This window comes from Sander lucioperca, chromosome 2, assembly GCF_008315115.2.
Source record: "Sander lucioperca isolate FBNREF2018 chromosome 2, SLUC_FBN_1.2, whole genome shotgun sequence".
Taxonomy (NCBI): domain Eukaryota; kingdom Metazoa; phylum Chordata; class Actinopteri; order Perciformes; family Percidae; genus Sander; species Sander lucioperca.
The window spans coordinates 29,062,245-29,089,961 of NC_050174.1; the positions used below are offsets into that span (position 1 = coordinate 29,062,245).

General features: G+C 40.4%; 1 protein-coding gene and 1 long non-coding RNA gene across 5 annotated transcripts in view; one reads left to right on the plus strand and one right to left on the minus strand.

Annotated features, from left to right (window-relative positions):
* Window positions 1-5,780: 5,780 nt before the first annotated feature.
* LOC116047665 (golgin subfamily A member 7) overlaps window positions 5,781-27,717 on the minus strand; it is a 44,484-nt gene continuing 22,547 nt past the window's right edge. Inside the window, exons 4-6 of one of the 4 annotated variants that reach the window (XM_031296573.2) lie at window positions 15,299-15,400; window positions 13,872-13,924; window positions 5,781-6,442 (exon numbers count right to left, since the gene is read on the minus strand). In XM_031296573.2, coding sequence (XP_031152433.1) covers window positions 13,883-13,924; window positions 15,299-15,400 — 144 coding nt within the window. In that variant the 3' untranslated portion in view covers window positions 5,781-6,442; window positions 13,872-13,882. Of the gene's footprint in view, window positions 6,446-13,871; window positions 13,925-15,298; window positions 15,401-27,717 lie in introns of all 4 variants that reach the window. The other 3 variants (XM_031296572.2, XM_031296577.2, XM_031296576.2) reach the window with 3 other exon arrangements.
* LOC118493959 lies at window positions 8,199-25,598 on the plus strand. The gene is made up of 3 exons (XR_004896014.1): window positions 8,199-8,209; window positions 22,536-22,538; window positions 25,468-25,598. It is a non-coding gene; the product is annotated as an uncharacterized LOC118493959 (long non-coding RNA).

Here is a 27,717-nt window from a genome sequence, read left to right on the forward strand (position 1 = left end):
ATCTCAAAGCTTTTAAAAGTCTGGATGCTAACCAGTTCTTTGTAGCTGGCTGGGTTAGAGGTACGTGATGCTACGCTAACGGCGGGGGGAGGTACCTCATAATGGCAAAGATAAGACATCAATCTAGGGTTTATTTTGTATTAACATCTATTCTTTACTTAAAGGAGAATTCCGGGCAATTTTTACGTTAATCTTGATCGCTATAGCTACGCGAGTATTTTCAATAGAAAAAACCCCGACCCGAATCAGTGCAGGTAACACGGAGACGCTACAGCTACGTACTACAAGCGTCCACTGAGCTAAAACGGCAGTGGTCGGGGCAAGTTTTAGAGTGCCTTTGTGCCTCTTAACAGACACAAAATGCAATTAATATGTCTGTGCCACATGAACAGGGCCCTTACATGTCAACAAGATGCGTTTTCAACTCAGACATTGTTTAAATTCACCTACCCTGGTCCCTGTCTCGATCCTGCTGGTAGCTAGCTTGCCCTGCTAGCTGATAGCTGTTAGCTGCCGTCTAGTGAGTGTATTCAGACAGGCTTCTGTGATAATCATCCCAATAATAATCCGCGGAGCGGCGGTGGTGTGGCTATGTCCTCCAGAGGACAGGTCATGTCACGTCTTGAAGTTTATTCCCCCCTAAAAAAAACAGTAGTGTGGTAGTAGCTGGACGGCACTCACCGGATGGCAGCTAGCAGCTAACGGCTATCAGCTAGCAGGGCAAGCTAGCTACCAGCAGGATCGAGACAGGGACCAGGGTAGGTGAATTTAAACAATGTCTGAGTGTCGAAAATGCATCTTGTTGACACGTAAGGGCCCTGTTCATGTGGCACAGATATATTAATTGCATTTTGTGTCTGTTAAGAAGCACAAAGGCCCCGACCACTGGTAAATATAAATATAAATATAAATATAAAGAAATATTCACTGATTTTGAATATGATGCCTGCAACACGTTCCAAAAAAGCTGGGTCAGGGGCATGTTTAACACTGTGTTACATCACCTTTAACAATACTCAATAAGCATTTGGGAACTGAGGACACTAATTGTTGAAGCTTTGAAGGTGGAATTCTTTCCCATTCTTGCTTGATGTACGACTTCAGTTGCTCAACAGTCCGGGGTCTCCGTTGTCATATTTTGCGCTTCATACTGGCTACACATTTTCAATGGGAGACAGGTTTGGACTGCAGGCAGGCCAGTCTAGTACCCGCACTCTTTTACTACGAAGTAGTGGTATGGCGATACTGCAGTATTTAGTATCGATCTGATACCAAGTAAATACAGGGTCAGTATTGCCGATACCGATACTGATACTTTTTAATAATTAAGGTGGATGAATTTTCATGACCTTTAGCCTAAGTGTTTTTGTGATTTTACATTTGGATTATTAATAAATTAAAATCCAGGACATGCTTTTATAAATTTGTTTATTATTTAACCACTGTATCTTACAGCCTTTTTACAAATTATACAGTCAAGTCAAGTCAAGTCAACTTTATTGTCAATTCTGCAATATGTGCCAGACATACAGAGCAATTGAAAATACGTTTCTCTCCGACCCACGGTGCAATAAGGACACGTACAACAAGTATATTATAAAAGATAAGAAATATATACAATACAGTAATACATTTGAAATAGTGCAAATGTAAGGCAAAATGTAACAGTACAGAAAACTAAAGATATTTGAAATGTGCATTATAAAGGAAGATTGCCTGAGTGTCTTCTTTTATATAAAGTGGCCAGTGTAGATCTTGATGGGGGTAGAGGGGAGGGGAGGGAGAGAGGGGAGGGTGTTGAGCTTCCTGACAGCCTGGGGAATGAAGCTGTTTGCCAGTCTGGTGAAACAGGCTTGGATGCTCGGTACCGTCTAGAGGCTGAAGAGGCTGTGTGAGGGGTGGCTGAGGTCACCCACAATGCTGGTTGCTTTGCAGGTGAGGCGGGTTTGGTAATTGTCCACGAGTAAGGGGAGTGGGACACCAATGATCCGCCCAGTAGCCTTCACTATGCGCTGCAGGGTCTTTAGGTTGGAGGCAGTACAGCTCCCGTACCACACAGTGATGCAGGTGGACAGGATGCTCTTAATGGTGCTCCTATAGAAGGAACACATGATGCATGGGGGGGTCTCTTGCTCTTTTCAGTACAGCTTGCCGTTGTTTCATTTTCGACCTGAAAATATAGCCACATGGCGCTCCTCTTCCCATCTGCCATTCTTCTGCTCCGTCTCTGTGCTGCTTGTGTGCGTGTGCTGCTGGCTGCCGCCGGGCCTAGCTGCTTGCTTGCTTGTTTGCCTGGCACCACTCAGTCACGTGATGGTACAACATCAAATCACAAGAGGGGGGAGGAGGAGCAAAGTGTGCCTGCTCCGTGCTGTGACAGGAGGGCACTTTAAAGCAGCGGCACTTACACAGACAGACAGCCTCTTTGATGAAACCACAGCAGTGCATACTGGAGAGAAACTGAAACTCAAGTATCAATCTCATTACACTGGTATTGATCAATATCAATACCAACGTTGGTATCGATATTATTGATATTTGGATCGATCCGCCCACCAGTACTACGAAGCCACGCTGTTGTAACACGTGCAGAATGTTGCTTAACATTGTCTTGCTGAAATTAACAGGGACGTCCCTGAAAAAGACGTTGCTTGGATGGCAGCATAAGTTGCTCCAAAACCTGGATGTACCTCTCAGCATTAATGGTGCCTTCACAGATGTGCAAGTTACCCATGCCATGGGCACTCATAGATGCTGGCTTTTGAACTTTGCGCTGATAACAAGCTGGATGGTCCTTTTCCTCTTAGGTCTGGAGGACATGACGTCCATGATTTCCAAAAACAATTTGAAATGTGGACTCGTCAGACCATAGCACACTTCTCCATTTTGTGTCCGTCCATCTCAGATGAGCTTGGGCCCAGAGAAGCCGGCGGTGTTTCTGGATGTTGTTGATATTTGGCTTTCGCTTTGCACGGTAGTTTTAACTTGCACTTGTAGCAACGAACTGTGTTAACTGACAATGGTTGTTGGTGAGCCCACGTGGTAATATCCTTTACATAATGATGTCGGTTTTTAATGCAGTGCCACCTGAGTGATTGAAGGTCACGGGCATTCAATGTTGGTTTTCATGCAGAGATCTCTCCAGATTCTCTGGATCTTTTGATATTATGGACTGTAGATGATGAAATCCCTTAATTCCTTGCAATTGTAAGTTGAGAGACGTTCTTAAACTATTGGACTATTTGCTTCCGCAGTTGTTCACAAAGTGGTGAACCTCGCCCCATCCTTTCTTGTGAACGACTGAGCCTTTTGGGGATGCTCCTTTTATACCCAATCATGACCAATTAACCTGTTCACCTGTGGAATGTTCCAAACAGGTGTTTTTTGAGCATTCCTCAACTTTCCCAGTCTTTGTCTGTGTGACCCGAAGGACAACACAAGGGTTAACAAAGTAAAGGAGAATGCAAAGCCCCCTTTCCCCGAAACAGAAGCTAACCCCGGTAACGTTACGGGCATGGATGTATGGATACAGGGCCAGGCAGCATGACGAAGACGACCGTATAGGACAGAGAACACTACAGGAAGGCTTTCACCTGCGACCCGATAGATGCTGGTTAGTACATATGCAGGAACACCAAAAGCGGGAGGAAGTGTGGGTTAATATGTGGATTGATACTGGGATGTCTACACAACTGTGTGAGTCGACTGACTAAAACAAGTTCACCACTTTACTCGAACCAAAGTTCAAAACACCTGTTTATGTATGTCTTCTTTAGTCTGTTGGCTATTTAGTTTTTTTTCCTGGAACACGTCACTTACACATTTTGCACTTAATGCAGGGTCTTGTTTACATATTTATGACCATATGTATATTTTATGTACTGGTGTTATTCAATACATTATGAATACATATTTCTAAAATTGTATGATGTTTTTGTTGAGTTATTATTACACAATACTTTTTTTGACCTTTTTGAATCCCCCAACAAATAACCCATATTACAAAAAAAGACTAAAACTAAGACTAAAACTAAACTAAAACTAAGCATTTTCAAAAAATAAACTAAACTAGCAAACCCGCTTTAAAAACTAATTCAAACTAAACTGAATTTGAAAACAAAAAGTCAAAATGAAATAAAAATAAAAACTAATGAAAAATGCAAAACTATAATAACCTTGATATGCAGTCGACTATGAAGATTTGATCTTGATATAGTTGAAAGTATCTTCCTAGATGTTTTTTTTTCTTAGCAAATCAAATAAAGGTACGTCCCGACCCAGAGCGTCAAAAAGTGACGCCAAGAGTCCCGACCAAGCTCGTCTAAATATGACGCTAAAGGAACTTTTTGCGACATTAACATTAACAATGTGTGAGAATGTGTTGGAGCTGAAGGATGGCCTCCGAATAGCACCTCATCTGGTCAGGGTGACCAAAGTGAGAAAAAGTGAACCTCTGGTAAATTCAGGATAGCTTTCTTGCTACATAACTATTAGAGACAACACAAAAATATTGCCTTCAAAAGAAAATCAATTTAAAATGAAGCCCTGTTCAGCTCTCAGTTCTTAACTTTTTTTTTTTTTTTTTACTTTTTGGTTCTTAACTTCTTGTCTCTAAATCATAGCAAGCACCAGTGTGTCTTGTTGCAAGCGTGCATGTGTCAAAATCTGAAATGTGTATTAACTCTCGACACCAACATAACACCAGAAGCCAGCATGGTGTAAAATATGTACACATTTTATTTGTTAGCATACAAGTTTAGATGAACTGAAAAAAAAAAATAGAAAACTCCAGATAAATAAAGTATGAGCTAAATCAAAAATCATTCATCACATTTTATTTACATATTTAGAAATCAAGATAATTGATCCATAGCTATGGCATTCAGAAATATATACTTGTACATGTAGTTATTTCATAATTTAACATTACCAGTCATACGTACTACAGTATATTCAACCTTTGTTAGGGTTACATACATATCATAATCTTAGGTTTTAGATGCTTGTTAGCAATAGGTGGAGAAAGCCAAGATCTGACTGAGTTCACAGTTAAGGTCTGGTCACACCTGTAACTGGTGCAGTAAAATGTTACTGTTCCGTCTTTACAAAGTATTTGGTTCTAGAAGCTTGGTGACTGTACTCACAGGGTTAGCTGGGGAAATGCTGTAGCTGGCAATCTAAGTGCTAACTCTGGTGCTAGCCCAGCCAGCTGGAAATATTCCCTCTACTGTTCTGTTTATACCCCCCTGGTGTTTACACCATTTCAATCAATAAAAAAAGTTGTTATTAAAGAGGAAAAAAAAGCTCTTTGAGCTAACAAGCTTGTTAGCTTAGCACTGTTGCTAACAGGATAATTCATACCGTCAAGGAAGCTGGCTATTGGTCAAAAATGCAAATTTGAAGGTCAAATTCACAAACGTTAAACTTAACGCGAAACATTTTAACTGAGTTACTTTAGCCCCCATGAGCAAATTCACTTGTAGTCATTGGAATTAATTGAAATCTCTGTTAAATGTCACTGTTTTAAATCCTGTGTGAGCAGCTCCTTAGACTTTAACAAAGGCAACGTTCAACACCATTACAGGCACTGTCAACTAACAAGAGCACTTTTAATACTTCGGTCAATCAATCTAACAATATATGAATATATGCTTATTAGACATGAGCCAAAGCTCAACAGTAATCACCAAACACTATGCATAGCACAGTTTATAAAAATAAAAAAATTACAATATCACATGTTAAAAACAAGCACAGGTTTTTGATTTTTTTTTTTTTTTTTTTTTTTTTAAATCAAAGATATACATTAAGGTCAGAATCTGACATTTGACTGGAATGTTTGGATCCTGACAAAGTTCAGTGTTGTCAGTTAACTATAAGGTCAAATGCTTCAAAGTAAACATGCAGGGAAGATGATAAACTACCAAGCATCCTTGCAAGAATACACGAATAAAGCCAACAAACTGTGGAGTGCTGCACATGCAACAAATCACGCTAATAACCAGAGTTCAGTTTCTTGATTACATTAAAGCCTCAGTTCAGCCAACACAATCAATTAAAGCATGTGTGTGGATGAGTTCCAGAGTCCTTCATAAAAAAATACCGTCTGTTTATTATTCAAAAAGGAGGGTCGAAAAACCAAATATACAAAAGTTCATAAAGTTGTTTTTAGTCCAAGATAGAGGATAATTACTCATGGTTTGAAGAATGCCAATACATTGTGTAAGTGAGTTTGTTTTCTCCAACCAAATACAAGGATATACAGTAACAAGCCCTTAATTAATGCATGGGGAAAAGATACTCTGAATGGGACATGCACAGGATTAGCATAAAGAGATAGATTGTAGAGACGCAGTATTAAAGGTGCAGGTCCGGGGGTCCTCAGGGAGCTGGCCACTGGTGCTGGGCTGCTGCAGACTTGTACCTCTGCTCAGCCAAACAGCTGCTACAGAAACAGAAAGAATAATAGCTGCCATTAGACTGAGTATTAAATAAAATACAAACTTAGGCAGAGACACACTTGAACTGACAATTCTATGTTCATCTCTTAATCATTAGCTGCTTTTCATCTCATACTTTCAGTGATTATCTTTTAAGCCAAGTGCCCTCTCTTTTTATTTTATACATATATATAGAAGAATTTTTCTTCTTTCTTTATCACATTACTTTTTACTTATAGAAATCTAAGTCTCCAATTTGGATACCAACACTGGAGTGTAGTGGATTATGTTTATATAAGAAAAATGAAAAGAAAAACTTTTTTAAAAATACATATTGTTGGTGGGTGAGAATATTTTTTAAAATTTACAGACAATGAAAAGAACAACAAACACCATTTGTGCATTTGCCATGTCCAACATTCCCCACTGACAATAAATGCTCTCATGTGTGCCGCCTAATTTAAAGATTTTTTTTTTTGGCAAGCCGTGGCGAGGCAGCGAGTTTGTACGCAGAGCCAAATGACACCTTATCAGTAGCAGAATGTCTTTTGGACGAGATGCCAGGACACCGACTTGGCGCCATCTGCCTCTGAATGAATGCTCAGTCAGGAGCTGTGCCTGCCAAGTCTGGTTTTCCTACAGTGCAGTCATCCCACTAGAGTCTGATCCATCATGCTGTTGAGCCTTTCACCTGGGAGGCTCCCAGCCAAACTAAAAACGCTGCTTTAAGCCAGCTAGGCTTTCAGCCATAATGGTGAGGGAGAGAGGACAGCTTGATAGATACGTGATGATTAAAAAAAACAACAAAAAACAAGTACACCGCTCAGTTTAATTGTCTATCAGTGTCTTCAAAGCTCTCCAAATCATGGGACACATAAAACTGCACTGATCAATATTCTCTATTCAATTGTCTATATATCAGGGTTTCCGCTATATACATTTAGCAGCGGCGCACCTCCGCTCCTTTAGCTGTTTATGAAAAGTCATAAATTCGTTATTACACGACTCTGCAAAGCCATCTGCTCTACTGGACTCAAGCAAACAGGCATCCGCTCTCTCTCTCCCCTTTGAGGGTGAGCAAGTGGAACAGTGGCAGGACGTCATCACTCGTGAAGTCATGGCAACCAATAAACAGCGCGAGTATAGCAGTTTCTCAGGCAGAGTGATAAACAGAGACGAAAGCCTCGACATGAAAAGCGCACTCATGGACGCAGGTCCCGTGAAATATGACAGCTACAGTTTATTGGAAAATAGCGTTCTGGACACTGAATTTAATGAATTCACTGTTTATCAGACCCCAGATGAGAGAAGAAGCTAATGTTAGCAAACGCTGCGGTCCCTCTGACTCCCCGCTGCAGGAGACGTATTCCTCCGACACGCTGTATTAACGTTACCGTTTAAAACTTTTTCCAGGTTAGTGGGGGGGTGCATATCGCTCAAAACCAAAATGACATGTTTTGTTGCTAAACTGTGTGTAAAATGAGAGGTGACGTTAAATCACCTGTTTCAGGTAACGGTATCCTAGGGTATCATCTATTTGCTGGATTTTCTGTGGGTAATGGTAGTTAATGTAGGGTGACCAGACGTCCCGGTTTGACCGGGACAGTCCCGATTTTGAATTACGTGTCCCGAGTCCCAACAAAAGCGACGGGACGCTAAAATGTCCCGGTTTACACCAGGAGCGGCGTCAGCCGATTTTGCCGGGGCTTCAGCCCTGAATGTTTTGAGTGTAACCCCAAATGTAACTTTGTCCAGTTTATTTTTCCAAGGTGAATAGAACGGGCAGCTACGTGCCGGGTCCGACCATGCTGTATTTGTTGCTATCACCTAGCAACCGTCTCTACATGAGGAAAGCTGAAGTTTTCGGAGGAATCATAGCCAAATCAGTCTAATACATTGATGCCATCAACACAAAGTTTAGGAGCGCAATACTAATGATTTAGTTTGAAGTTCCTGTGACGTGAGGTTTCCAGTCTACGGTTCAGACTCAAACACACGGAGCTCTGAAGCAGACCTGTGTGTCCACTCTCTGTAAAATGCAGGGCAGCTTCAGGTTTATGGATGCACTCAGCTGTGGACGTGCTGCGGCAGATGTGTTGCGTTTGTTCTCCGTGTATTTCTGCAGTAGTTTCGGTTTTCCACCTCCGATGTAGAGCAGTGTTCAGCCACTTCTCTAAACTTTGTCTCATTCAGAGACCCAAACGGGGATCTCTGTGTCTGTCACCATATCAGCAGAGCAATCACGTAATGCACAGCAGACTATGGTGCAGGTATAGATTATTTTCTGAAATATAGTGACTTTATTCTTGTAATAGCCTATTATAACTTTATTTTTCTCAAAATATTCAGATATTAAGATTCAGAAAAAGATAGAAATAGGTGCATAAAAATTCACCAGAATGCAGGAAATTAAGTGTTTAATGCTCAAAATTTCAAATAAATCATTTTAATTCTTTTGGTGTTATTGGAATAAATAACACTTCAAAAAATCTTTTTTAGAAAAAATCTCAACATAAATCTCACACTAAACTGAAAAAGGCTGCAATTTTGTTAATTTTACAGGAAAAAACACTTATTAGATGAGGAGCCTATGATCAAAATAATGAAGTTACTGTCTGTGTCTATGTCTGACCTGGGTTGGCACATGTTCACGTTACAAAGCGTGTGCGTGCACAAGCACTACGGTCACGAGCAAATAGTCCCGGTTTTAGTTCCGGTAAATCTGGTCACCCTAAGTTAACGTTAGCAAATAAGACCACTGACGGCAACGTTTTTGTTCATATTTTGGCACAATGTTTAGTAATGACCGTAGTAGTGGTCATAGTGAGTGAAAATGTGATGTGAGATGTACATTGCAAAATGTTTTATGTATCTGGAATTGTTCATTAGCTATGTCTGTAAAGCTGATTGGCCTCACAGTAGTAACATTAGGCTAAAACAGATTTTATTCCAAAATATCTTTGAGACACTGACACATACATTATATCCTGGAATGTAATTGTAAGACTTTTTGAGAAACGATTGCAAATAAAGCAAACTGCTGCTAAAAAGGAACTACACCCTATTTTCACTTAGCTAGGTAACGTTACTGTTGACGTTCATTCAACCCCGCCCCCCTTTGTGTTGCCAGATCTCGCGAGAGTTTGGTCCTTTGACGGAAACAGGTTTCAAACAAAGTTAATTTTCTCCTGATGTGTCCGTCTCAAAAATGCCATTTTAGCGTCAGAATGTTGTGGATATGTGGCTTGTAAAGAATGGGTCCAATATTTACTTTAGTGACTATGGGGAGAAAGAATCTAAATTCAAATTCAAATTTATTAGTCACATACAATTATACAGAGTATATGTAGTGAAATGTTTGTCCACCGTCTCCATGGCTGTGCAATGTGTAAATATTAAGGAAATGTCTAGAAAAAGAAGAGAAGAAGAAAGGTCTTAAGTGCATGAGGTGTTTCCAACATGCTTGTGCGCAAAGCTGAGTGAAGTGAAAATAAATGAATAAATGTCGGCATGCGATTAATACGATTAAAAAAAATTAACGCATTATGCTAAGATTTTCCAGTTTTGGTTTGTTTTTATATGTTAAAAAAACACAAATATTGAACAAGTGGTTGCCAAAGGGGGCAACCAGAGGACACAAAACGGTTGCCAATTGACTCAATCTGGTTGCCAAGGGCAACCGTTACTGTCGAGCCCTGAATTGTTACCTATAAGCGACAGTTTTCACGTAACCATTAATACTAATTATAGCCGCTTTAAAATAAAACATATTACTTAATAGGTATCCTTATAGTACAGACTGGGAGTTTTCATTGCAGATTTTACAGACGTGAAGATGGTTAACTGGCAAAATAGGAAACGGTGTATCAAATTGTGATAGAGCATAATGACGATTTAATGGCCGGTATGAGTTTTAATAAAAGGTTGATGTTGGTTTTATATGGCTGTGTATTAGTCTAAGCTGCAGGAGACAGAAGAGAAGAGACCCTGGCAAGATAAAAAAGGCTTTAACACTGGGGGAATGATGGATATACTGTGTGTGTGCTCAGTCTGCTTGCTGGCTGTGGTTTATCCTGTCTTTGACCATGGCAAAGCTCCAACTCACTCTTCTCTCAACAGCTACTTATAAAAGCCCTGGGTTTACATTCCTCAATAGGACATGTTTATGTATCGAGAAGCTCAGCAGGAATTTCAAATGAGAAGATTAATTACTGTATGCTTCTGTACGGTAATAGGGCCATGGTTTATCCATCGACAGGGGTCTATGGTCTCAAAAATGTTGCCAAACACAACATTCCCCATAGGTAAAATATTTATGTGGTATGTCTTACTCTGCCTGATGGTACAGTGCAGACTGGGCCCTGTCCATTGTCCATATACAAAGTACTTTTCAGTATGATTTGGGCCCAGCACATCCTAGGATGACACTATGAAAATGAACTTCCCAGCCTTTTTCAGTACATGAGGAAAAGAAGGGATTACTGCGACAGAGATTGAAACAATTTATGGGATATGTGCTCTTCAGGCAAAAACCGTAAGGTGTCTGCCAGGGTGAAAGATCTGCAGATATATAAAAGCCATCTGTGGCTGATGATCACACGGTGGTGTCTCAGAAAGTCTTAGCATTCAAATGACACAAAGTGCATTACAGGATGGTACATACCTACTATGGAATGATAACTGTTGAGGAATGCTCTATAATAAATCAAATTGTACAATGGGGTAAATAAGAAAGCAAATATTTTCTTTGTTGGAAAACATTTCCCAGAAGATTTCTCCTTTCAAATCCATGACCCACCCTCATATTTGAATAATTTTTGGATACTTTCTGTACGACTTGGCCTTAATAACCTCTCATTTCCGGTGTAATAAAAGCAAGGGACATGAAAAAAAGGAGTGCAAACAGAGCATTAATGTTTGGCCTTTATGCTGGCAGTTGAGATAAGCAAAGATAAAAGAAAACTTCCAAGAATTATGACAAAGCAGGAATAGCAGCCAGTACACTGCTTCTGTGAACAGACAGCAGTAGTGTTTCAAATCAAAGTGTTTTCTTTTCTGAGATGGACAGCTACAAAATGGGGTGTGCGTCATACCCAGTGTGGACAAGGTCTGCTGAAAGTGGAAATAAACCAGTGTTAATTTTGTCAACGAATGTCATGAAGAAGTATATTTGTTGGCAACCTTTTTTTCCACAATATAACCAATACCAAAACTAAATAAAAGTAACCTTTTAAAGGAGGACTTATACAAACTAAACGATAATTTGTCTCATTTAACTATCTGCATGGAGGTGCAGAATCGCACACTGTAGCCCAGCTCCTAACTAGTAAACAGTATCCTCCTCCGCCCAAAACATCTCTTATTCCGATGTTAGATTTATTGACTAAATTCTTCTATAATCCACTGAGAATTAGACAAGAAGCAGGAACAAAACAGCTGGGATAAACTGAAAACATGCAGGCAGCACGCTGACATTTATTAATAAAAAAAAAGAAAAAGGTAAGTTAAATGTAATTTAAGTCAGCTTTCTTTTGGGTTGTTATTTGGGTTGTTACAGTAAGGAATAAGTAGGTTCCAGAATTAATGTTGGCTGTCCACCATCTCAATGATAAAAAGCATGCACACACTTAAATCTGTGCAACAATCTTTTTACTTGTTTGAGTGAGTGAATCAGCTCCTAAATGATCACGCTGCTCTGTAACTGTGAGCCAGAACAGTGACAAAGCGGTTCTGTTCAAAAAGCCAGAATTTAGGAATTACAACTGCATTTACGGAGAGCTGTATTACTGCACAGCAGATAGACATGTACACAGTGTGTGTGAACAACTAGTCTGTGCCTTTTCCAATAACCTCAAATAGGCAGGAACAAACCACCAAAACACCTGCCGCGTAACTGTAGTTGTTTTGCTAACTAAGTGTTCTTCGGCTATCTATTACCTATTGCCTGAAGGTGAAAGCAGGCATTTTAATTAGTATACGCTGAACTGCTCAAGTACTGCGTTCACATCTAATATCAAACATTCAGTACCAACTGCTGACTGGAAAGAATCAGTCGCATTAACAATGTAGGAAATGGGCTATTTGAACTAAATGTTAAATTGTTTGATTACAGCTACATAAAAGACATGTAACTGACTGGTGTGTGTGTGGTTGTGCTGAAAAGACAATCACTTTTTGAGTTCAGCTGCTGGGTTTGGCCCGTTCATGTGCTCTGGACAGCAGCACTTCAAGAATACTTCATGTCCACTGAGTGCTATACAACATGAAGTTATAATGTAAGCAGAAAAATCCTTTAAATGCTTTATAAAACAGCCCTAACTAATATTTTTCTCAAATGAAGAGGCTTTAAACTTTGATGTGGGATTTTTGGCATCATTGCTAGCAACAGACGGGGGTGTCCTGAACAAACCCGCCATTTTTAAAAAGGTTAGCCAGCTGTGTTTTTTTTGCTGCCTCCTGCTTCTTTTGAAACAAAAATTTTCTTCTGGCTGTGGCAACAGCAGTTTCCTGCGGCGTAGCTATGACGACCAGCCACGCTTGCCTCAGGCATGAGGCAGTACTAAATCTGCAATGGAAAATGGCACCACGGCCGAGTCGAGTCGAGCCCAGTAGAGTAGAGTCCAGAGCAGGTACCATGTAATGGAAAAACGCCATAAATGACTACAGACCGGTCACCCTGACCTCTGTGGTCATGAATTCTTTTGAGTGCCTTGTTCTGGCTCACCTCAAAACCCTCACCAACCCGCTCCTGGACCCACTGCAGTTCTCCTATAGAGGTAACAGGTCTGGTATGGATGAGTCCGCCTACATGCGGGAGATTGACCACATGGTGATCTGGTGCAGTCAGAACAACTTGGAGCTAAACGCTCCGAAGACAGTGGAGATGGTTGTGGACTTTAGAAAGGACGCAGGCACACCCACCCCCATCACCCTGGGTGACTCCACAGTCAACACTGTGGAGTCCTTTCGCTTCCTGGGCTCCATCATCTCCCAGGACCTCAAGTGGGAGCTAAACATCAGCTCCCTCATCAAAAAAGTACAACAGAGGATGTACTTCCTGCAGCAGCTGAAGAAGGCCAACCTGTCAAAGACAATGATGGTGCACTTCTACACTGCCATCATTGAGTGCATCCTCACCTGCTCCATCACCATCTGGTACGCTGCTGCCACTGCTAAGGAGGGCAGAGTGCAACGTAACATCTGCTCTGCTGAGAAGGTGATTGGCTACAATCTGCCGTCTCTCCAGGACCTGTACACCTCCAGGACGCTAAGGCGGGCAGGAAAGATTGTAGCCAATCCCACTCACCCCGGACATAAACAGTCAGTGAACCCCTCCCCTCTGGGTACATACTTAATAGCCCATCATCAAATCTGTACTAGTTAGAAAGTGTAACTCCTCATTACACATGGAATATTAATTACAAGACTCACCGTGGCAGCTTTTATCTAGTCAGGCTTCTGTCTTCAAAGATAGTAACTTCGATCTTAATAGGATTCAGTCAAGGAAAAGCATTTGAAGCAAGGTTGGATTAATTTTACATTCAATTAAACACAACTGAAAGTTGAATTCTCTTCACTCTTGATATAAGGAAATATAAACTGCAGCTATTGTGCATATTTTCCCATTCATCAACAGAGAATGAAACAGTTTTTGGACAGGTTTGTGGAAACAGCGTCTCGCCTTGAAGCCTCTATGGGAAGAGCGTCACAGAGAGGCTTCAAGGCGAGACGCTGTTTCCACAAATCTTCATGTCTTTCTCTTTAAGATAAGGAGGACAGACTAGCCATCTTGTAATTTTGGAGCCAGAGTCTGCGCAGTAGTGATTGGATGTTGGAGCTGCCTAACTGAAGTCCCGCCCATACACCCACCGGACCAATCACAGCTGTCAATCAAATAACTAATTTAAACCAAAATTATTAGAAAGAGTACCCATTGAACAAACATCAGTGGTATAAGAACTACTTAATATGAAAGAAACCATCTTTGGGTTAAATTTATTTAAGGTGCACTTTGATTATTTAGTTTAGCCCATCCCCCAACCCGCTAACATGGTGGGGGCAGGATTTATGACCTAAACTGCAGCCAGCCACCAGGGGGCGATGAAGATGTTTTGGCTGCTCTTATGCAGTCTATGCATCAACCCCTGAGTTCAGCGGAGACATTCCTGTCAATCTCCCAACGCTCCCGTGGCCAAAGTCAGCACAGCAGCCCGACCGTGTCGGAGAAAGAATCCAGATCACTGCCACTGCTACAGAATCATAGGCGAGAGAAGGAACAAAGCATATCTCCCATTGCTGCCCAGTTACAATTAATTGGGATGTTGAGTCTCTCTCACACGCACACACACGCAGATCTGATGCAGATGCTCTGGTGTTTTTACAGGGTTATCCCTACATAGCGTTGGATTTCCTGTAAAATGCCCAGATTGCTGCTTTCCATCTTCATCCAGCAGTTACAGGGAAAGATGTGGTAGGGGCAGAAGGCCTATAAATCACTGCATCTATTACATCATTGTGAAAGCTCCTTGTTCTACTTAAAGCTGTGGCGTGATTACATTCACATTTCCTGATCTCAGGGTATGTTTAAAAAGTTAGTTACCCAAAATATTTAACGTATCATTCCTCTTTCCTGAACATTTTTTATTATTAAAAAATATTGTGGCTTTGACCCTTGTCTGTCTCTAATTTGTTTTTAAGGTTGGCAGTCTGAGTTTGAGTCAGATAAATGCCTAAAAAGTAATCTATTCATTGTTCCCAGTTTATTTCTAAGCAGTTGAGGATGAGGAAAATTCCAGCTGAGCGAAGAGAACAGACAGTTTTTCCTGGCAACAGCACTACGACACTGAAGGGTAGGATACGACTCGCAGGCCTCTCTCGATGGGATCGGTGAGCAGGAGGCCTCGTGGTGCGTAGATCTTATCATTCTGCTCCTGTATGTACTTTGCAATCTTCTTCAAAACCTACAAAAAAGGCACAGCAATCACAGTTTCAGATTTGGATGTCAAGCCACAGTGCCACCCACTGTTTAAAGTAATTAGTTTAGACCCCCGCTTTTACCATGCTGAAAATCAGTGCATCAGTCTAGCCACACTGCATTCGTTTTAAGAGGCTGTGTCAGTGCTTCATTATTAAATCCACTCCGCTTGCTTATTGAGAGAAAGGCCAAATCAATGAAACTCCGTTCCACATTTTCACTGCTACTTAGCACCCAGCCAGAACGCTCACACATACACGAGCGCAAAGCAGCTTCCAAGTGCCTCCTTTTGTTACAAAGTCTCTATACTGACTGTGAAATGTGAAGTTTGAGTCCTCGTTTCCCAAGGAAATAACATTTGCTAGTGTTTCCATTCAGGTGCGTTCAGGGTGTCATTTTAAAGCACAGACTTTCTATATTTTAGCGAAACCAACCATGTCGTGTCACATTTTGAACTTCTTATATTTAGTTTGTACTTACGACTTTTTGTTAAAATACTTTGTAACAAGACACAGTTTCGACAACATACAATTGGTTTATGGATTTTGAATGCTGAAGATCTAATGTTTTCAAAACAGTATAACATTCATATCTTCTATAAATAGGCAATTATAAAAAAGGGATTTTTCTTAACTACACCGTGGGATGTCCCCCGTACTGGGGGCTCTCGGGTTCAAGAGGTTAACAGAAATTGCAATAGCATGCTAAATAAAACGATCCTCAAGTTAAAATAAACGATAGGTTATTATTAAAGACAGCTTTGAATTGGTCATCGAATCAATTTCTGTACCTTTCGTTTTTTAATATCTTCAAATACGTGAACAGGGGCCAACCAATTCAACAGGATGAAATTACAAAATGTACCCATAATTTTTTCTCATATTAGTACAGCCAGATAAAAGTCAAAACCACCTGTTAAAAAGGCACCGCAATACAGAAAATGACATCTGCTCTGTTAAAAAACTTTTAAGCTTTTTAAAATAAATCTTTGTGCAGCAGAGCAAAAGGTGAAACATTGTTTCAGCAAAGGATTTGAAGATTACTTGAGACTCCTTTATTTGTGATTGCATTATTTCGATGAGCAGCCACTGAAACATGGATTTAGGTCTAGTTGCAAACCCAAACACCAGCACCTCTGCGTGGCATTAAATAAACAGAAAAAGTGAGCAACGTGAACAGGAGTTTTAAGAAAATGCAGAAGAGCGTTTACTCATTACAGTGTGGACCTGTTTCAAGCAGTAAAAGGAAGATATTGAAGGGTTTAGAGCTGCTCGTGTGTTCCAGTTGGGCATGTTCATGTTTGGGGTTAGGGAAATTCTCTCTCTGTTTATCAAGGTACCAACTTTACTTCTTGTTTTATCCTCCATGGCAGCCTCAAAACATGATGAAACAATTAAAAAGAGGAGGGTCACCAATATGCACAGCAAAACAAATTTTTCAGCATTTTGGTTATTTCAGCTTTCCTATTGTTACCCGCTGTAAAACATGACATATTTTAATTGAATATATTTCATGGAACTGTAGAGGCCTGCATAAACTGACCAAAGTAAAGCAGGTTATGCACAGGTTAAAACCTTTAAAAGCCAAGATTGTGTTCTTACAGGAAACCTATTAGCTAATGAGACAGTCAAGATAAAACGAAGGTGGCCAACACAGGTACTACCATCTTCTAACTCTTCTAACTCTAGGGGCCCTATTTTAACGATCTAAGCGCACAGCGTGAAGTGCCTGGCGCAGGTGCCTTTAGGGCATGTACGAACCCACTTTTGCTAGTTTAACGGTGGAAAAAAGGGTCTGTGCGCCAGGCGCATGGTTCAAAAGGGTTGTACTTAGTGTCTTAATTAATCATATACAGTATGTATTTCTGGTGTAACATGCAATAAACCAATCAGTTTCATCTCCCATTCACTTTAAAAGCCAGGCGTTTTAGTACCTTGGCACATTGCTATTATGATGGTGAATTTGCGACTTCATATTTTTATTTTTAATCTGTTGCATGTTTGTGTGCTGCTGCGTATCCCTGTGTGTGTGTAACAACCATAGTGTGCGCACGCTGTGCACGGGCCAAGGCGCATTTTTGCTCTGTTAAAATAACAATGAAATGCTGCGTTACTGACTTTAGACCAGGTTTTTGTTGGTCAATGGCGCGATCACTTTCCGCTGCCTCAAGATAGCAATATGCCAAGAATGCACCTGAACACACCCATGGGCGCACAGATGAGCACAGGTGCATTTGCTATTTAAACAACGTGGGCACTGGATGGGAATTGACAACTGCGTCGGTCTTAAACTAGCAAAGACGCTTTCGCAAGTTAGAGCCGCAAAGGTGTCATTATATTAATACATAAATCTTTTCCACTGCAGATTGATGATGTAACTGAGGGCCACATTCTGACTCCACGTTTTAATTTAATCAATGTTTACAGACCAAATGATGACAATGTCCATTTCTTTAAATTTGTTTTTAAGAATTAATTAATTAAGAAACTACCAGACTAGTATATTATAACAGGGGACTTTAATTGCATTCTTGATCCAAGTAAAGATAGGTCCTCTGGAGTGGACAACACTCACAAGAACTTAAAGAACATTAAATCACTTATTATTATTATAAATTAAATGAAACAAGTAGATATATGGAGGCATCTGAATCCATCGAAGAAATTTGTTTCCTGTTGGGCTAGTGCTAACAAAAGTCACTCTAGAATAGATTACTTTTTGGTGTCAGCAGAACTTCTTTCTACTGTAATATCAGAGGCTGCCATTATAACAGTACAGTCCTATCAGATCTTGCAGCTGTATCACTAGTCTATGTGGAGCCAAAGTTGATACGCAAATCTCCTAAATGGAAATGTCAAACAAAATGGATGCAGGACAAAAAAGGGAGGGTGGTCCCTTAGAGATAGGGTGAGAAGCTCAGTCATCCGTGAGGAACTCTGAGTCGAGCCGCTGCTCTTTTGCGTCGAAAGGAGCCAGTTGAGGTGGTTTGGGCATCTGGTAAGGATGCCCCCTGGGCGCCTCCCTGGGGAGGTGTTCCAGGCACGTCCAGCTGGGAGGAGGCCTCAGGGAAGACCCAGGACTAGGTGGAGGGATTATATCTCCAACCTTGCCTGGGAACGCCTCGGGATCCCCCAGTCGGAGCTGGTTAATGTGGCTCGGGAAAGGGACCCGGACCCCACATAAGCGGACGAAGATGGAAACTCAATATCCCCCAAATCTCTGAGGAAAGTACAAAGGCCTGGATAAACAAGGCCTTTGTACCTTTGTACAAGGCCTAATTGACTTAAAGGCCCAGTGTGTAACGTGTTTAGTTGCTCATTATCAAAAGCTGTGTTGCCCGTTCACAAACTTGTCCATTTTCATGAATATTTACCACCACCATCAATTCCAAGTATTCCTTTTGGCTTGAAATTTTACATTTGCATTCGCATGAACTGGGGTAGACGCTCTATATTCATGCGCCATCTTGAAATACGTTAGCCGGTAAGGGACATACAGGACATACTGCTCTTCCTTTTGCGTTTTTGCTGTCACATGATAAACTCCCAGGTGCTGCTAATGGGTATCGTCGCTTCCCGGCCCCGGCAAGTTTGAAGAAGGAAACATTGAGGACCACATGTATTCAAAATCCAAATTTCAGGAACAGGAGTCTTCTTCGCCCAGAAAAAGAAAAAGGATATTGAAAATAATAATCAGAAAAAAAGAGTGAAGGCTACCGTAGCTGTAATACGTACTTTGAACTGCGTGCCGCGAGAGAGTTGATTGCGATGTATGATCTCAACTCTAGATGGGAGAAATTCCTACACATTGGACCTTTAAAGAAATACTTTAAAGATAAATTGGCAACTCTGCTTTATGAGCTGTATCTAGAATCCTTCAACAATGGCTACCTCTCGGCCTCAATGAGAGAGGCCTTAAAGTGCCCATATTATGAAAAAAACACTTTTTCCAAAAAAAAATCCACCCATGCTGTTTAGAGTGAGATACGGTTTCTGAATGTGTCCTGCCTTCAGTCTCTGGGTGAGCTGTTCAAAATCGGCACGGCTTGTGACGTCACAAGCCGAAACGAGCAGGCTAACCGCAACCATTAGCTCGTAGCGTTAGCATGCTAACGCTAATGCTAACGCTAGCATGCTACCTCGTTCTCAATAGCAAAGCACTGCTATAACACCACACAAGTTCACCATAATCTACAAAAGAACTACTTACATGTGCGCCCTCATTTAGAAGTCTCCCAGCTAATCCTGCCTTGTAACTGACCGAAGTTGTAGAAACAGCCTTTGTTTTACTGTCTATGGAGCTAGCTAGCTGACATGATCTACATCTGAGCTACTGCGCATGTGCAAGTGCAATCAAAGATAGTACAGAAGAAGAAGAAGAAAAGAGGTCTCACTCTGTAGCTAAAACAGAGACCAGCTGAAAAGAGGATCTGCAGCAGTGAGAGAGAGCACTGCAGTACAACAAAAATATGGTGTTTATTGAAAATTAAACCACGTAAACTTATTCTGGTACAACATTAAAATACAATTATGAACCTGAAAGTGAGCATAATATGGCTGCTTTAATATATTGCTTCCAAAACAAAATGTGAGAATAGGCGACCTATAGGTTTAATAAACCCTAATACAAAAATTCGCAGTAAAATGTTTGGGGACCACCGTATGCTTTTCTTGACTGTTGGCATTTTTAAGACGGTCTTTTTGGGCTCACCCTCTCCCCACATTACATTCTGTGACAAGGCTATAGGGTGTGCTTCCAAGTATTGTGGAGGATAACCAAAATGGATTTGTAAAGGGAAGGCAAGGATTTTATAATGTAAGGCACATTCTCAATGTACTGTACTGCCAAAATGAAGAGAAAGACACGGCTCTTCTCTTGCTTGACGCGGAGAAGGCTTTTAAATAGGCTTCAGTGGACTTATATCTTTGACATTATAGCTCGATTTAGTTTTAGAAATACTTTCCTTACCTGGATAAAACTATTGCATCTCAACCCTATAGCTGAGTTACTGACAAATGAAGTGCTGTCAATATTCAATTCAATTCAATTCAATATTATAAGAGGTTTCCTCCAAGGTTCACCTCTATCACAACTTAGATCTAATTGGCCTGTTTGGTAGTATCTCTGGATATAAAGTAAATGCTTCAACGGAAATGAAAGACAATATATTAACCAAAACTTATTTACTTTCTAGCTCTCATCTAATTTTACATATTTGGGCATGAAAATAACGCCTCATTTAGATACTATAGCACCAACAAACTATGAAGTAATAATGAATAGAAAAGGTGGATGCCCTTTACCTATATCCATTATAGGGAGAATAAATACTAAAAAGGAATAGATTGCCTAAATTCATGTATTTATTTCAAAAGATCTCTTTGTACCTGCATTCAGCCAAGCTAAAGTACTTAAAGTGATGGTTCACTTTAACCAGTGTTTTAAGAGTGAAATTACTCCTAAAAAACATTTTTTTCTTTTTAAATATCCCCAAGTGCAAAACCAGTCAGTCAGGATTCCTGCACTCTTATCCTTAGAAATTATAACAAGCAATTGCAATGAGAGGGGTTGGATTTCATCAATATATAACTGGCTTGCATCAGGCTCTAAGGAAACATCAATAGGTTAGACTTGAGACATGGAGGACTGACTTAAAAGTGGACAATTCATTCATTCAACGACTGGAAGAAAACTTGTGACACACCATTGAAGTATTTGCAATCAAAAATGTATAAAAAACATTGGAGAAAAAAAAAAATGGTATGATCGTCAATTAAAATAACATTATTGTGACAGCCCAATTTAGGAGTTGAGTTAGGGTAAATTGCAACACAATAAATAATTATTTTTTTCTGCACTTTTTTTATTTTTCAACTCGTGTGACCTAAACACTTCCAAAAAATGTCAGAGCGTTGTAAAGTCCAAAAGTCAAAACGTATTGAAAAAAGATGGATGTAATCACTTCCAAAATGTTTTTTATCTTTCAAAATATTATACAAAATAACATTAGGATCGACTAATCAAGTATCAACTGCTCAATTTAGCTCTACAATGCCTCTTTAAGTATTAGTGAGCTTGTTTTTCTGTAGTAGGTACTGTGGCTACCTAGAATCAAACTACAGCTAAAAGCTGCACAATTAATCTAAATTGCAATCTCAATGTCACTTTGTGGGATTACATAACCGCAAAAATTGTGCTATTTGAGAAAACAAAAAGGTGTGCTTTGTGCTCATTTTTCATACAATGGTCTTAAATGACCTGTAACAGCAAACGAGACTAACAGAGAAAAGAACGCTATTTTTGTATAGTTTTTAGTAAGGCGTTTTCCCGGGTCCAATTTTTCCTGCGAAGTCACAGAATGAGTTGCAGCAGGTAGACGGCGCTACAGTAACACATTCTGACGGGTCAAAGATTTCTTTTTAACACCGGAAAAGCCTGTGTTAGCCTATGGCAGCCGAGCCAGGTAAAAGGAAGCAGGAGATTTCTTTATATAGGCCTAATTGTATTATTAATTATTTTAGAAGTTATCTGTTGTAGTTATGGCTGATACTGGGGCAGGACCATCACAGGAAGAACATTAAACGAAGAACTAAAAGCTGAAAGGGAAAGTCACACTCGGTCGGGCTTTAACAGATGGAGACAATTACGGCATTATAAATGATTCAAAACAGACCCAGAATTCGCCCTCAGGAATGTAATATGTCCATTTCATTCATAAAATAAATTTACTGTGCGCAATGTGGTTGTACGTCATTAGCCCACATTAAATTACGTCCCCCTTTCATTTAGTGCGGACGTTTTCCTTTTAGTCCCTGTTTGTGTTGGCCTACCATTTTCTTTTCCCTTTACCCCCTGTAACGTTACTTGTGTAAAGCGTCCGCGGATTTAATGAAATGCGCTATATGAATCTAAGTTATTACGTTGGTTGCTACAACAAACTCCTAATGCTTTGGCTCATGACAGTGATACCCGGTTTAGCTCACAAGACATCCAAAGTAGGCTAAGTTACCGTATGCAACGCTGGAAATGCAACGATCCATCTGTAACTTATTTTCTTATTGTAAATGAATGATGTTTTGGTTGAGCAAAACATTCATCGCGACTATATGACCTCCCAGCAGGGGGTTGCTAGACATAAAGCTCTACTGGGGCACAGGCCCCCCCAAAAGGTTCTGCTATATGCTGTGCTAAACATACTGCCCTTGCTTGGTCCACTATCACTGCCATTTCCATTCTGCTGCTGAAATTGAAACAACTGGGCTTATTATTATTCTGCAATAATAACAATTAACCCAAAATGCAATAACAAACATATACAAAATGCACTTCATGATGCAAGGAAAATATAAGAGGGAAAGCCATTTCGGACAACATCTTTACAGACACCGACTGACAGAGGACCTAGTTATTGCATACAACTTCTGTATTACGAACAAGATTAAAGAAGTACATATCAAAATACACAATATATATATCCAACAAATTTATGTTTCAATACATTTTCAGAAATTGACAAGAAATGCCGCTTTTGTAATGATAATATTTCCCTCTATTTATTTCAAGCTTATATAAAAAACATCTCCTTGAATAACTTTATTTAATTTTCTAGCCCAAAACTACATTTCACAAGATTACATTTGAACACATCATATTATAATTTAACTTCACCCAATAAGTAATTTTTACGGAATAGACCATGAACGCATCTCCATGTTACCTCCGCTAACATTAGCCATTAGTACCGTTATTTAGCTAGATAAGCACGACTGTGCTGCCTTACAGTAGATAAAGTTTACTAGCTCACCTCTGGTTTTTGGTCGAAATAAATCCTTAATTCACCGCGTTAGATGTGAAAAATATGCCGGCCTTACACAGTGGTTTTACACATGAGATTTAACTGGGGCACAGCAGATCAACACTGGGGCATGTGCCCCAGTAAAAGGGGTCTAGCGCCTATGCCTCCCAGTAACGCTAACTCAGTAATACAGTGGCCATACAGCAAAGAAAAGACCTTTACGACAGCAGGTGTGGTAAAAACACTACCACCTTTGTCCAAAGCGGCCGCTAGAATCAACACAAACTGAAAGTTACATATAGCCACTTTAAGTAATATTGCGATTATACAACAATGGTTACCAACAAAATAAAAGTTATAATCAAACTGTATTCCTATTGTGGGGCAGTTCGCTCTCAAAATAAAAAAGCAACAGAGATGATTTCTAGTCTCTCTCTGTGTTGTCAGCCAGTCAACTTAAGCTAACGTTAGCTTTGTATCAGTGATGTGGCGCCAAGGTTAGTAAGCATCACTGAAGTGCCAATAGTACTTCAGTGAAGCGCCTCGGTCCTAGCCGCATCACTGAAGTGCCAATAATATGACGTTAAAGGTCCCATGGCATGAAAGTTTCACTTTATGAGTTTTTTTAACATTAATATGAGTTCCCCCAGCCTGCCTATGGTCCCCCAGTGGCTAGAAATGGCGAAAGGTGTAAACCGAGCCCTGGGTATCCTGCTCTGCCTTTGAGAAAATGAAAGCTCAGATGGGCCGATCTGGAATCTCCTCCTTATGAGGTCATAAGGGGCAAGGTTATCTCCCCTTTCTCTGCTTTGCCCGCCCAGAGAATTTGGCCTGCCCATGAGAAAGAGAGAGACATCATGGCTTGCAAATAAGCAAAGTGGCAGTTGGTCAAGGCCACAGCCCCACCCCTCCACCTTGCCCCCCCCACTCTCTCCTCCTCATTAGCATTTAAAGCTACAGACACAGAAATGGCACATCCTAAGGAAAGCTCATTGTGGGACTGGCTCTAGTGGCTGTAATTCTGCACCAAGGCTGAATTTCGGGAAAGAGACTTCAGATACAGTATTAGGGGACCACTAAGGCCTATATAAAAGCATCCAAAAAGCAGCATGTCATAGGACTTTTAAATCAAACTCTTGAGTGTAATATTGCAATTATACAACAGTTACAAACAAAATAAAAGTTATAATCAAACTGTATTCATATTGTGGGGCAATTCGCTATCAAAATAAAAAAAATGCAACAGACGATTTCTAGTCCCTCTGTTTAGTCAGCCAGTCAACTTGGGCTAACGTTAGCTTTGTAGACATCGTGGGATTTCCCAAACTGAATAATTACTGCAAATAAATACCAAACTGCATTGCTAGCTCTATCCTGTTATAACTAAGATATCATGTATATACATGTTTTCCATCAACAGATATAGCTCCTGTATGTCTGTGAAAATCACATTTAGCAGCGTTTTTCAAGATAGCGCCATCACTGGCACAGCTGATCAAAACATTTCCAGTGAAAGTTAACTTCAGACTGTTGTAACAAATAAGTTGTTTAATCTGATGAATCACTTTACATACTAGTTGGAGAGCTTTTCTGTGTTCCACTGTGGTTCCTGAATTACTTATGAATACAAATGTTTTGAAACGTTTTTAGTTTTTTTTATTCAACTCCGTAATGTTGAAACAGAAATGGCGGAGTGATATGTTAAGTGATGCGCCAGGTGTGCAGTCATGCTGATTTGAGCACGTTCTAAACGTCTAGTTGACCAATCAGATTGTCTGGTCGGATCTACTTGTTGTATAATGTCGCTTTTTCCTCACACAGCCGCTACACTAACTCCGACAACGCTCACGGTCGCTCTCCTCGCTTCACCACTCAGGCACTGATGTCACTCATTGCCTGCCGTTGTCGTTTTTACTAATGCCTGAATTATGGTTCTGTGTTAAATCTACGTTGAATCTTCTCTCTGAATTAACGCTACCCCGTCCGTTTAGGCAGTAGCGCATGTGTCGCGTATGGTCACGTGAATGAGAAGTGTAGAGGGTTTCAGAGCATGCAGACCTTATAGGGATACTTCACTAACTTAGCATTAAGCTTTGTATCAGTAGAAACACGGTAGTAGTTTTGAATGACCGTGCTTCCCTCCCTCATGTACCCCTGAGACGAGAGATCTCTGTATTGTGGGTCTGGAAAAAATCTTCCGATGACGTAAAACGACGATGTTTGCATCATCGGAAGAGGCAATGGACTACAGTCATTAGGTAAGCCTCTCCCCGGAACGCGAAGCTCCTATGGCGCCATTTTGATGTTAACAAGCCATCACCTCCCGTTAGCATTCCATTGACTGCCATTCATTTTGGCGCCACTTTGACAGCGAATAAATTTACATCTGAAGTGTTTAAAGACTATTTGTCCATTGTTTATTTCTAAAGAAACACAACAATGTATAAAAGGCTCCATTACCTTGTATCTCACATTATGGCTCCATAGCAGACGTTTTTGTAAAAATAGGCTAACGATTGTGTCATAACCACGCGACTTACTGTCGCATAGTAGAGGAATTACCGTATAGTACAGGAGAAGCTCGCAGGCAGTTTCGACTTACATTCGCTGTTTAAGTTTAATTCCTAATGTTAACTAGCATTTTAGTTAACAATAATTAGCCTGTGCCTAAGTTATCTCCTTACATATACCTACGCTCTCCGTCTCTGCAAGATTCGGAATGATTAAGATTTCTCTTGGCACAACTACCAGAAGATCCAGAGCAACGGGATCTGTTGGTTCATTTTATATATGTCTATGACTACAGCCAGTAGTAGGAGCTACTTCCGCATGTTTTCAACCCGCCCATAGGGGGTTGGACTGTCGTCTTTCTCCGAAGATTCCCGAACCAAAACGAGCATCAGCCATCTTGAATCTTCGCTACTGGCTTCTCAGCAGAAAACTTTAAGATAGATAGATGTATTTTAGAATAACAATTACGTGCATTCAAACTACCGCACACATGTACCACCGGGATACATTGGTACAGATCGGAGAATATGCAGGACACTTTATTACAGACGGAATAATCGACACAGCTTCGCCTGCCTGCTATGGAGACCAGCAGTGTTGCTCGATGCCTCTGGCCGGTAAAGGGACATCATCAGCGGGGGACGTTGAACGAGTGTGCCGATGGAAAGCTGACTCTAGCTGGCCACCTGTTCCATCGATCCTGCTTGCAAGTGTCCGCTCATTAGACAACAAACTGGACTACATCCAACTTCAACGAAACTCCCAACGCGAGTTCAGAGACTGCTGTGTTTTTGTTGTTAGGGAAACATTGCTGAACAACCGGACTATCCAGCTACCAGGCTGGCTGCTCTGTCGCTGGGTAAGACTAGTCGAGGTGGGCTGTGTTAACACGGACTGCCTGGTGCAGAAATGGGGTGCTTGTATCCGACTAACTGCTAACTGCTGGTGGAGTTTGTGACTGTTAAATGCCGACCATTCTACATTCCACGCAAATTTACAGCTGTGTTTATACTCTGTATTTACAGCCCACCAAGCACCAATGCTAGTAGCTATGTGTTAGCTGAACTTTACAGAGCATATAATGTAAATGTAGCCTGTTTCGTATGTCGTTTTTATATATTTTAATTGTGTAACACCACTTGAGCCACGGTGAAACGTTGTTTCGTGTATATGGTTGAAATGGCAATAAAACACACTTGAATTGAATGCTGCCTCACTGTCTGTCTGTCTGTAAACAGTAGGCTTGGCTTGGGAGTAGACGCTAAAGCAGCGAAGCTCATGGTGTCTTTCATCCACATGAGCCAAAAACACATTTTCTGGCTTTTCTCGGCTTAGAAGCCACCAATTTCTAAAAAACAATTCACATTTCTACTACATAAGTGACCCAATTTAAAGATATATTAATCTTTCCAACGGTGAAATATCCCTTTAAGAGGTTGTACAAAGTATATTTTGTAACTTAATTATTAGTTATTATATTACACCCATCTTGGATGTCATCATTTATAAGGGCATACAAAATGTATTAATTAAATAAGAATTTGTATTTGTTAAACTCTCTAAAATATTAGGTTATTTAAAATAGTATAGCACCTCTTTGTTTATGTATTTGTTTTTATGCTTGTTTAGCTTTGTATGTTCAAGTTTAAAAATACAACTTTCAAAATTTTAGTAGCTTATTTTCTGCATTTTCCTTGATAATCAAGTAAAATCATGATGCCATTATATCGCAATCGCAGCATTGTAAATCGCAAAATGAATTTTTCTCCACATCGGGCAGCCCTACTAGCCAACCCACCACATTCTTGAGCTGAAAAGCTGAACAGACTCCACTTTTTACTTTGGTAACAACCAGTCAATTTAAATTGCATGACTTTATGAGTACTCATAAAACCCAAACCAAGCCAAATGTTTTCTATCCCAGTTCACTCCTGTCCACTAAAAAAAAAAAAAATCTTAGAACAGCAAAACACCACTGACATCCTGATCCATTTACA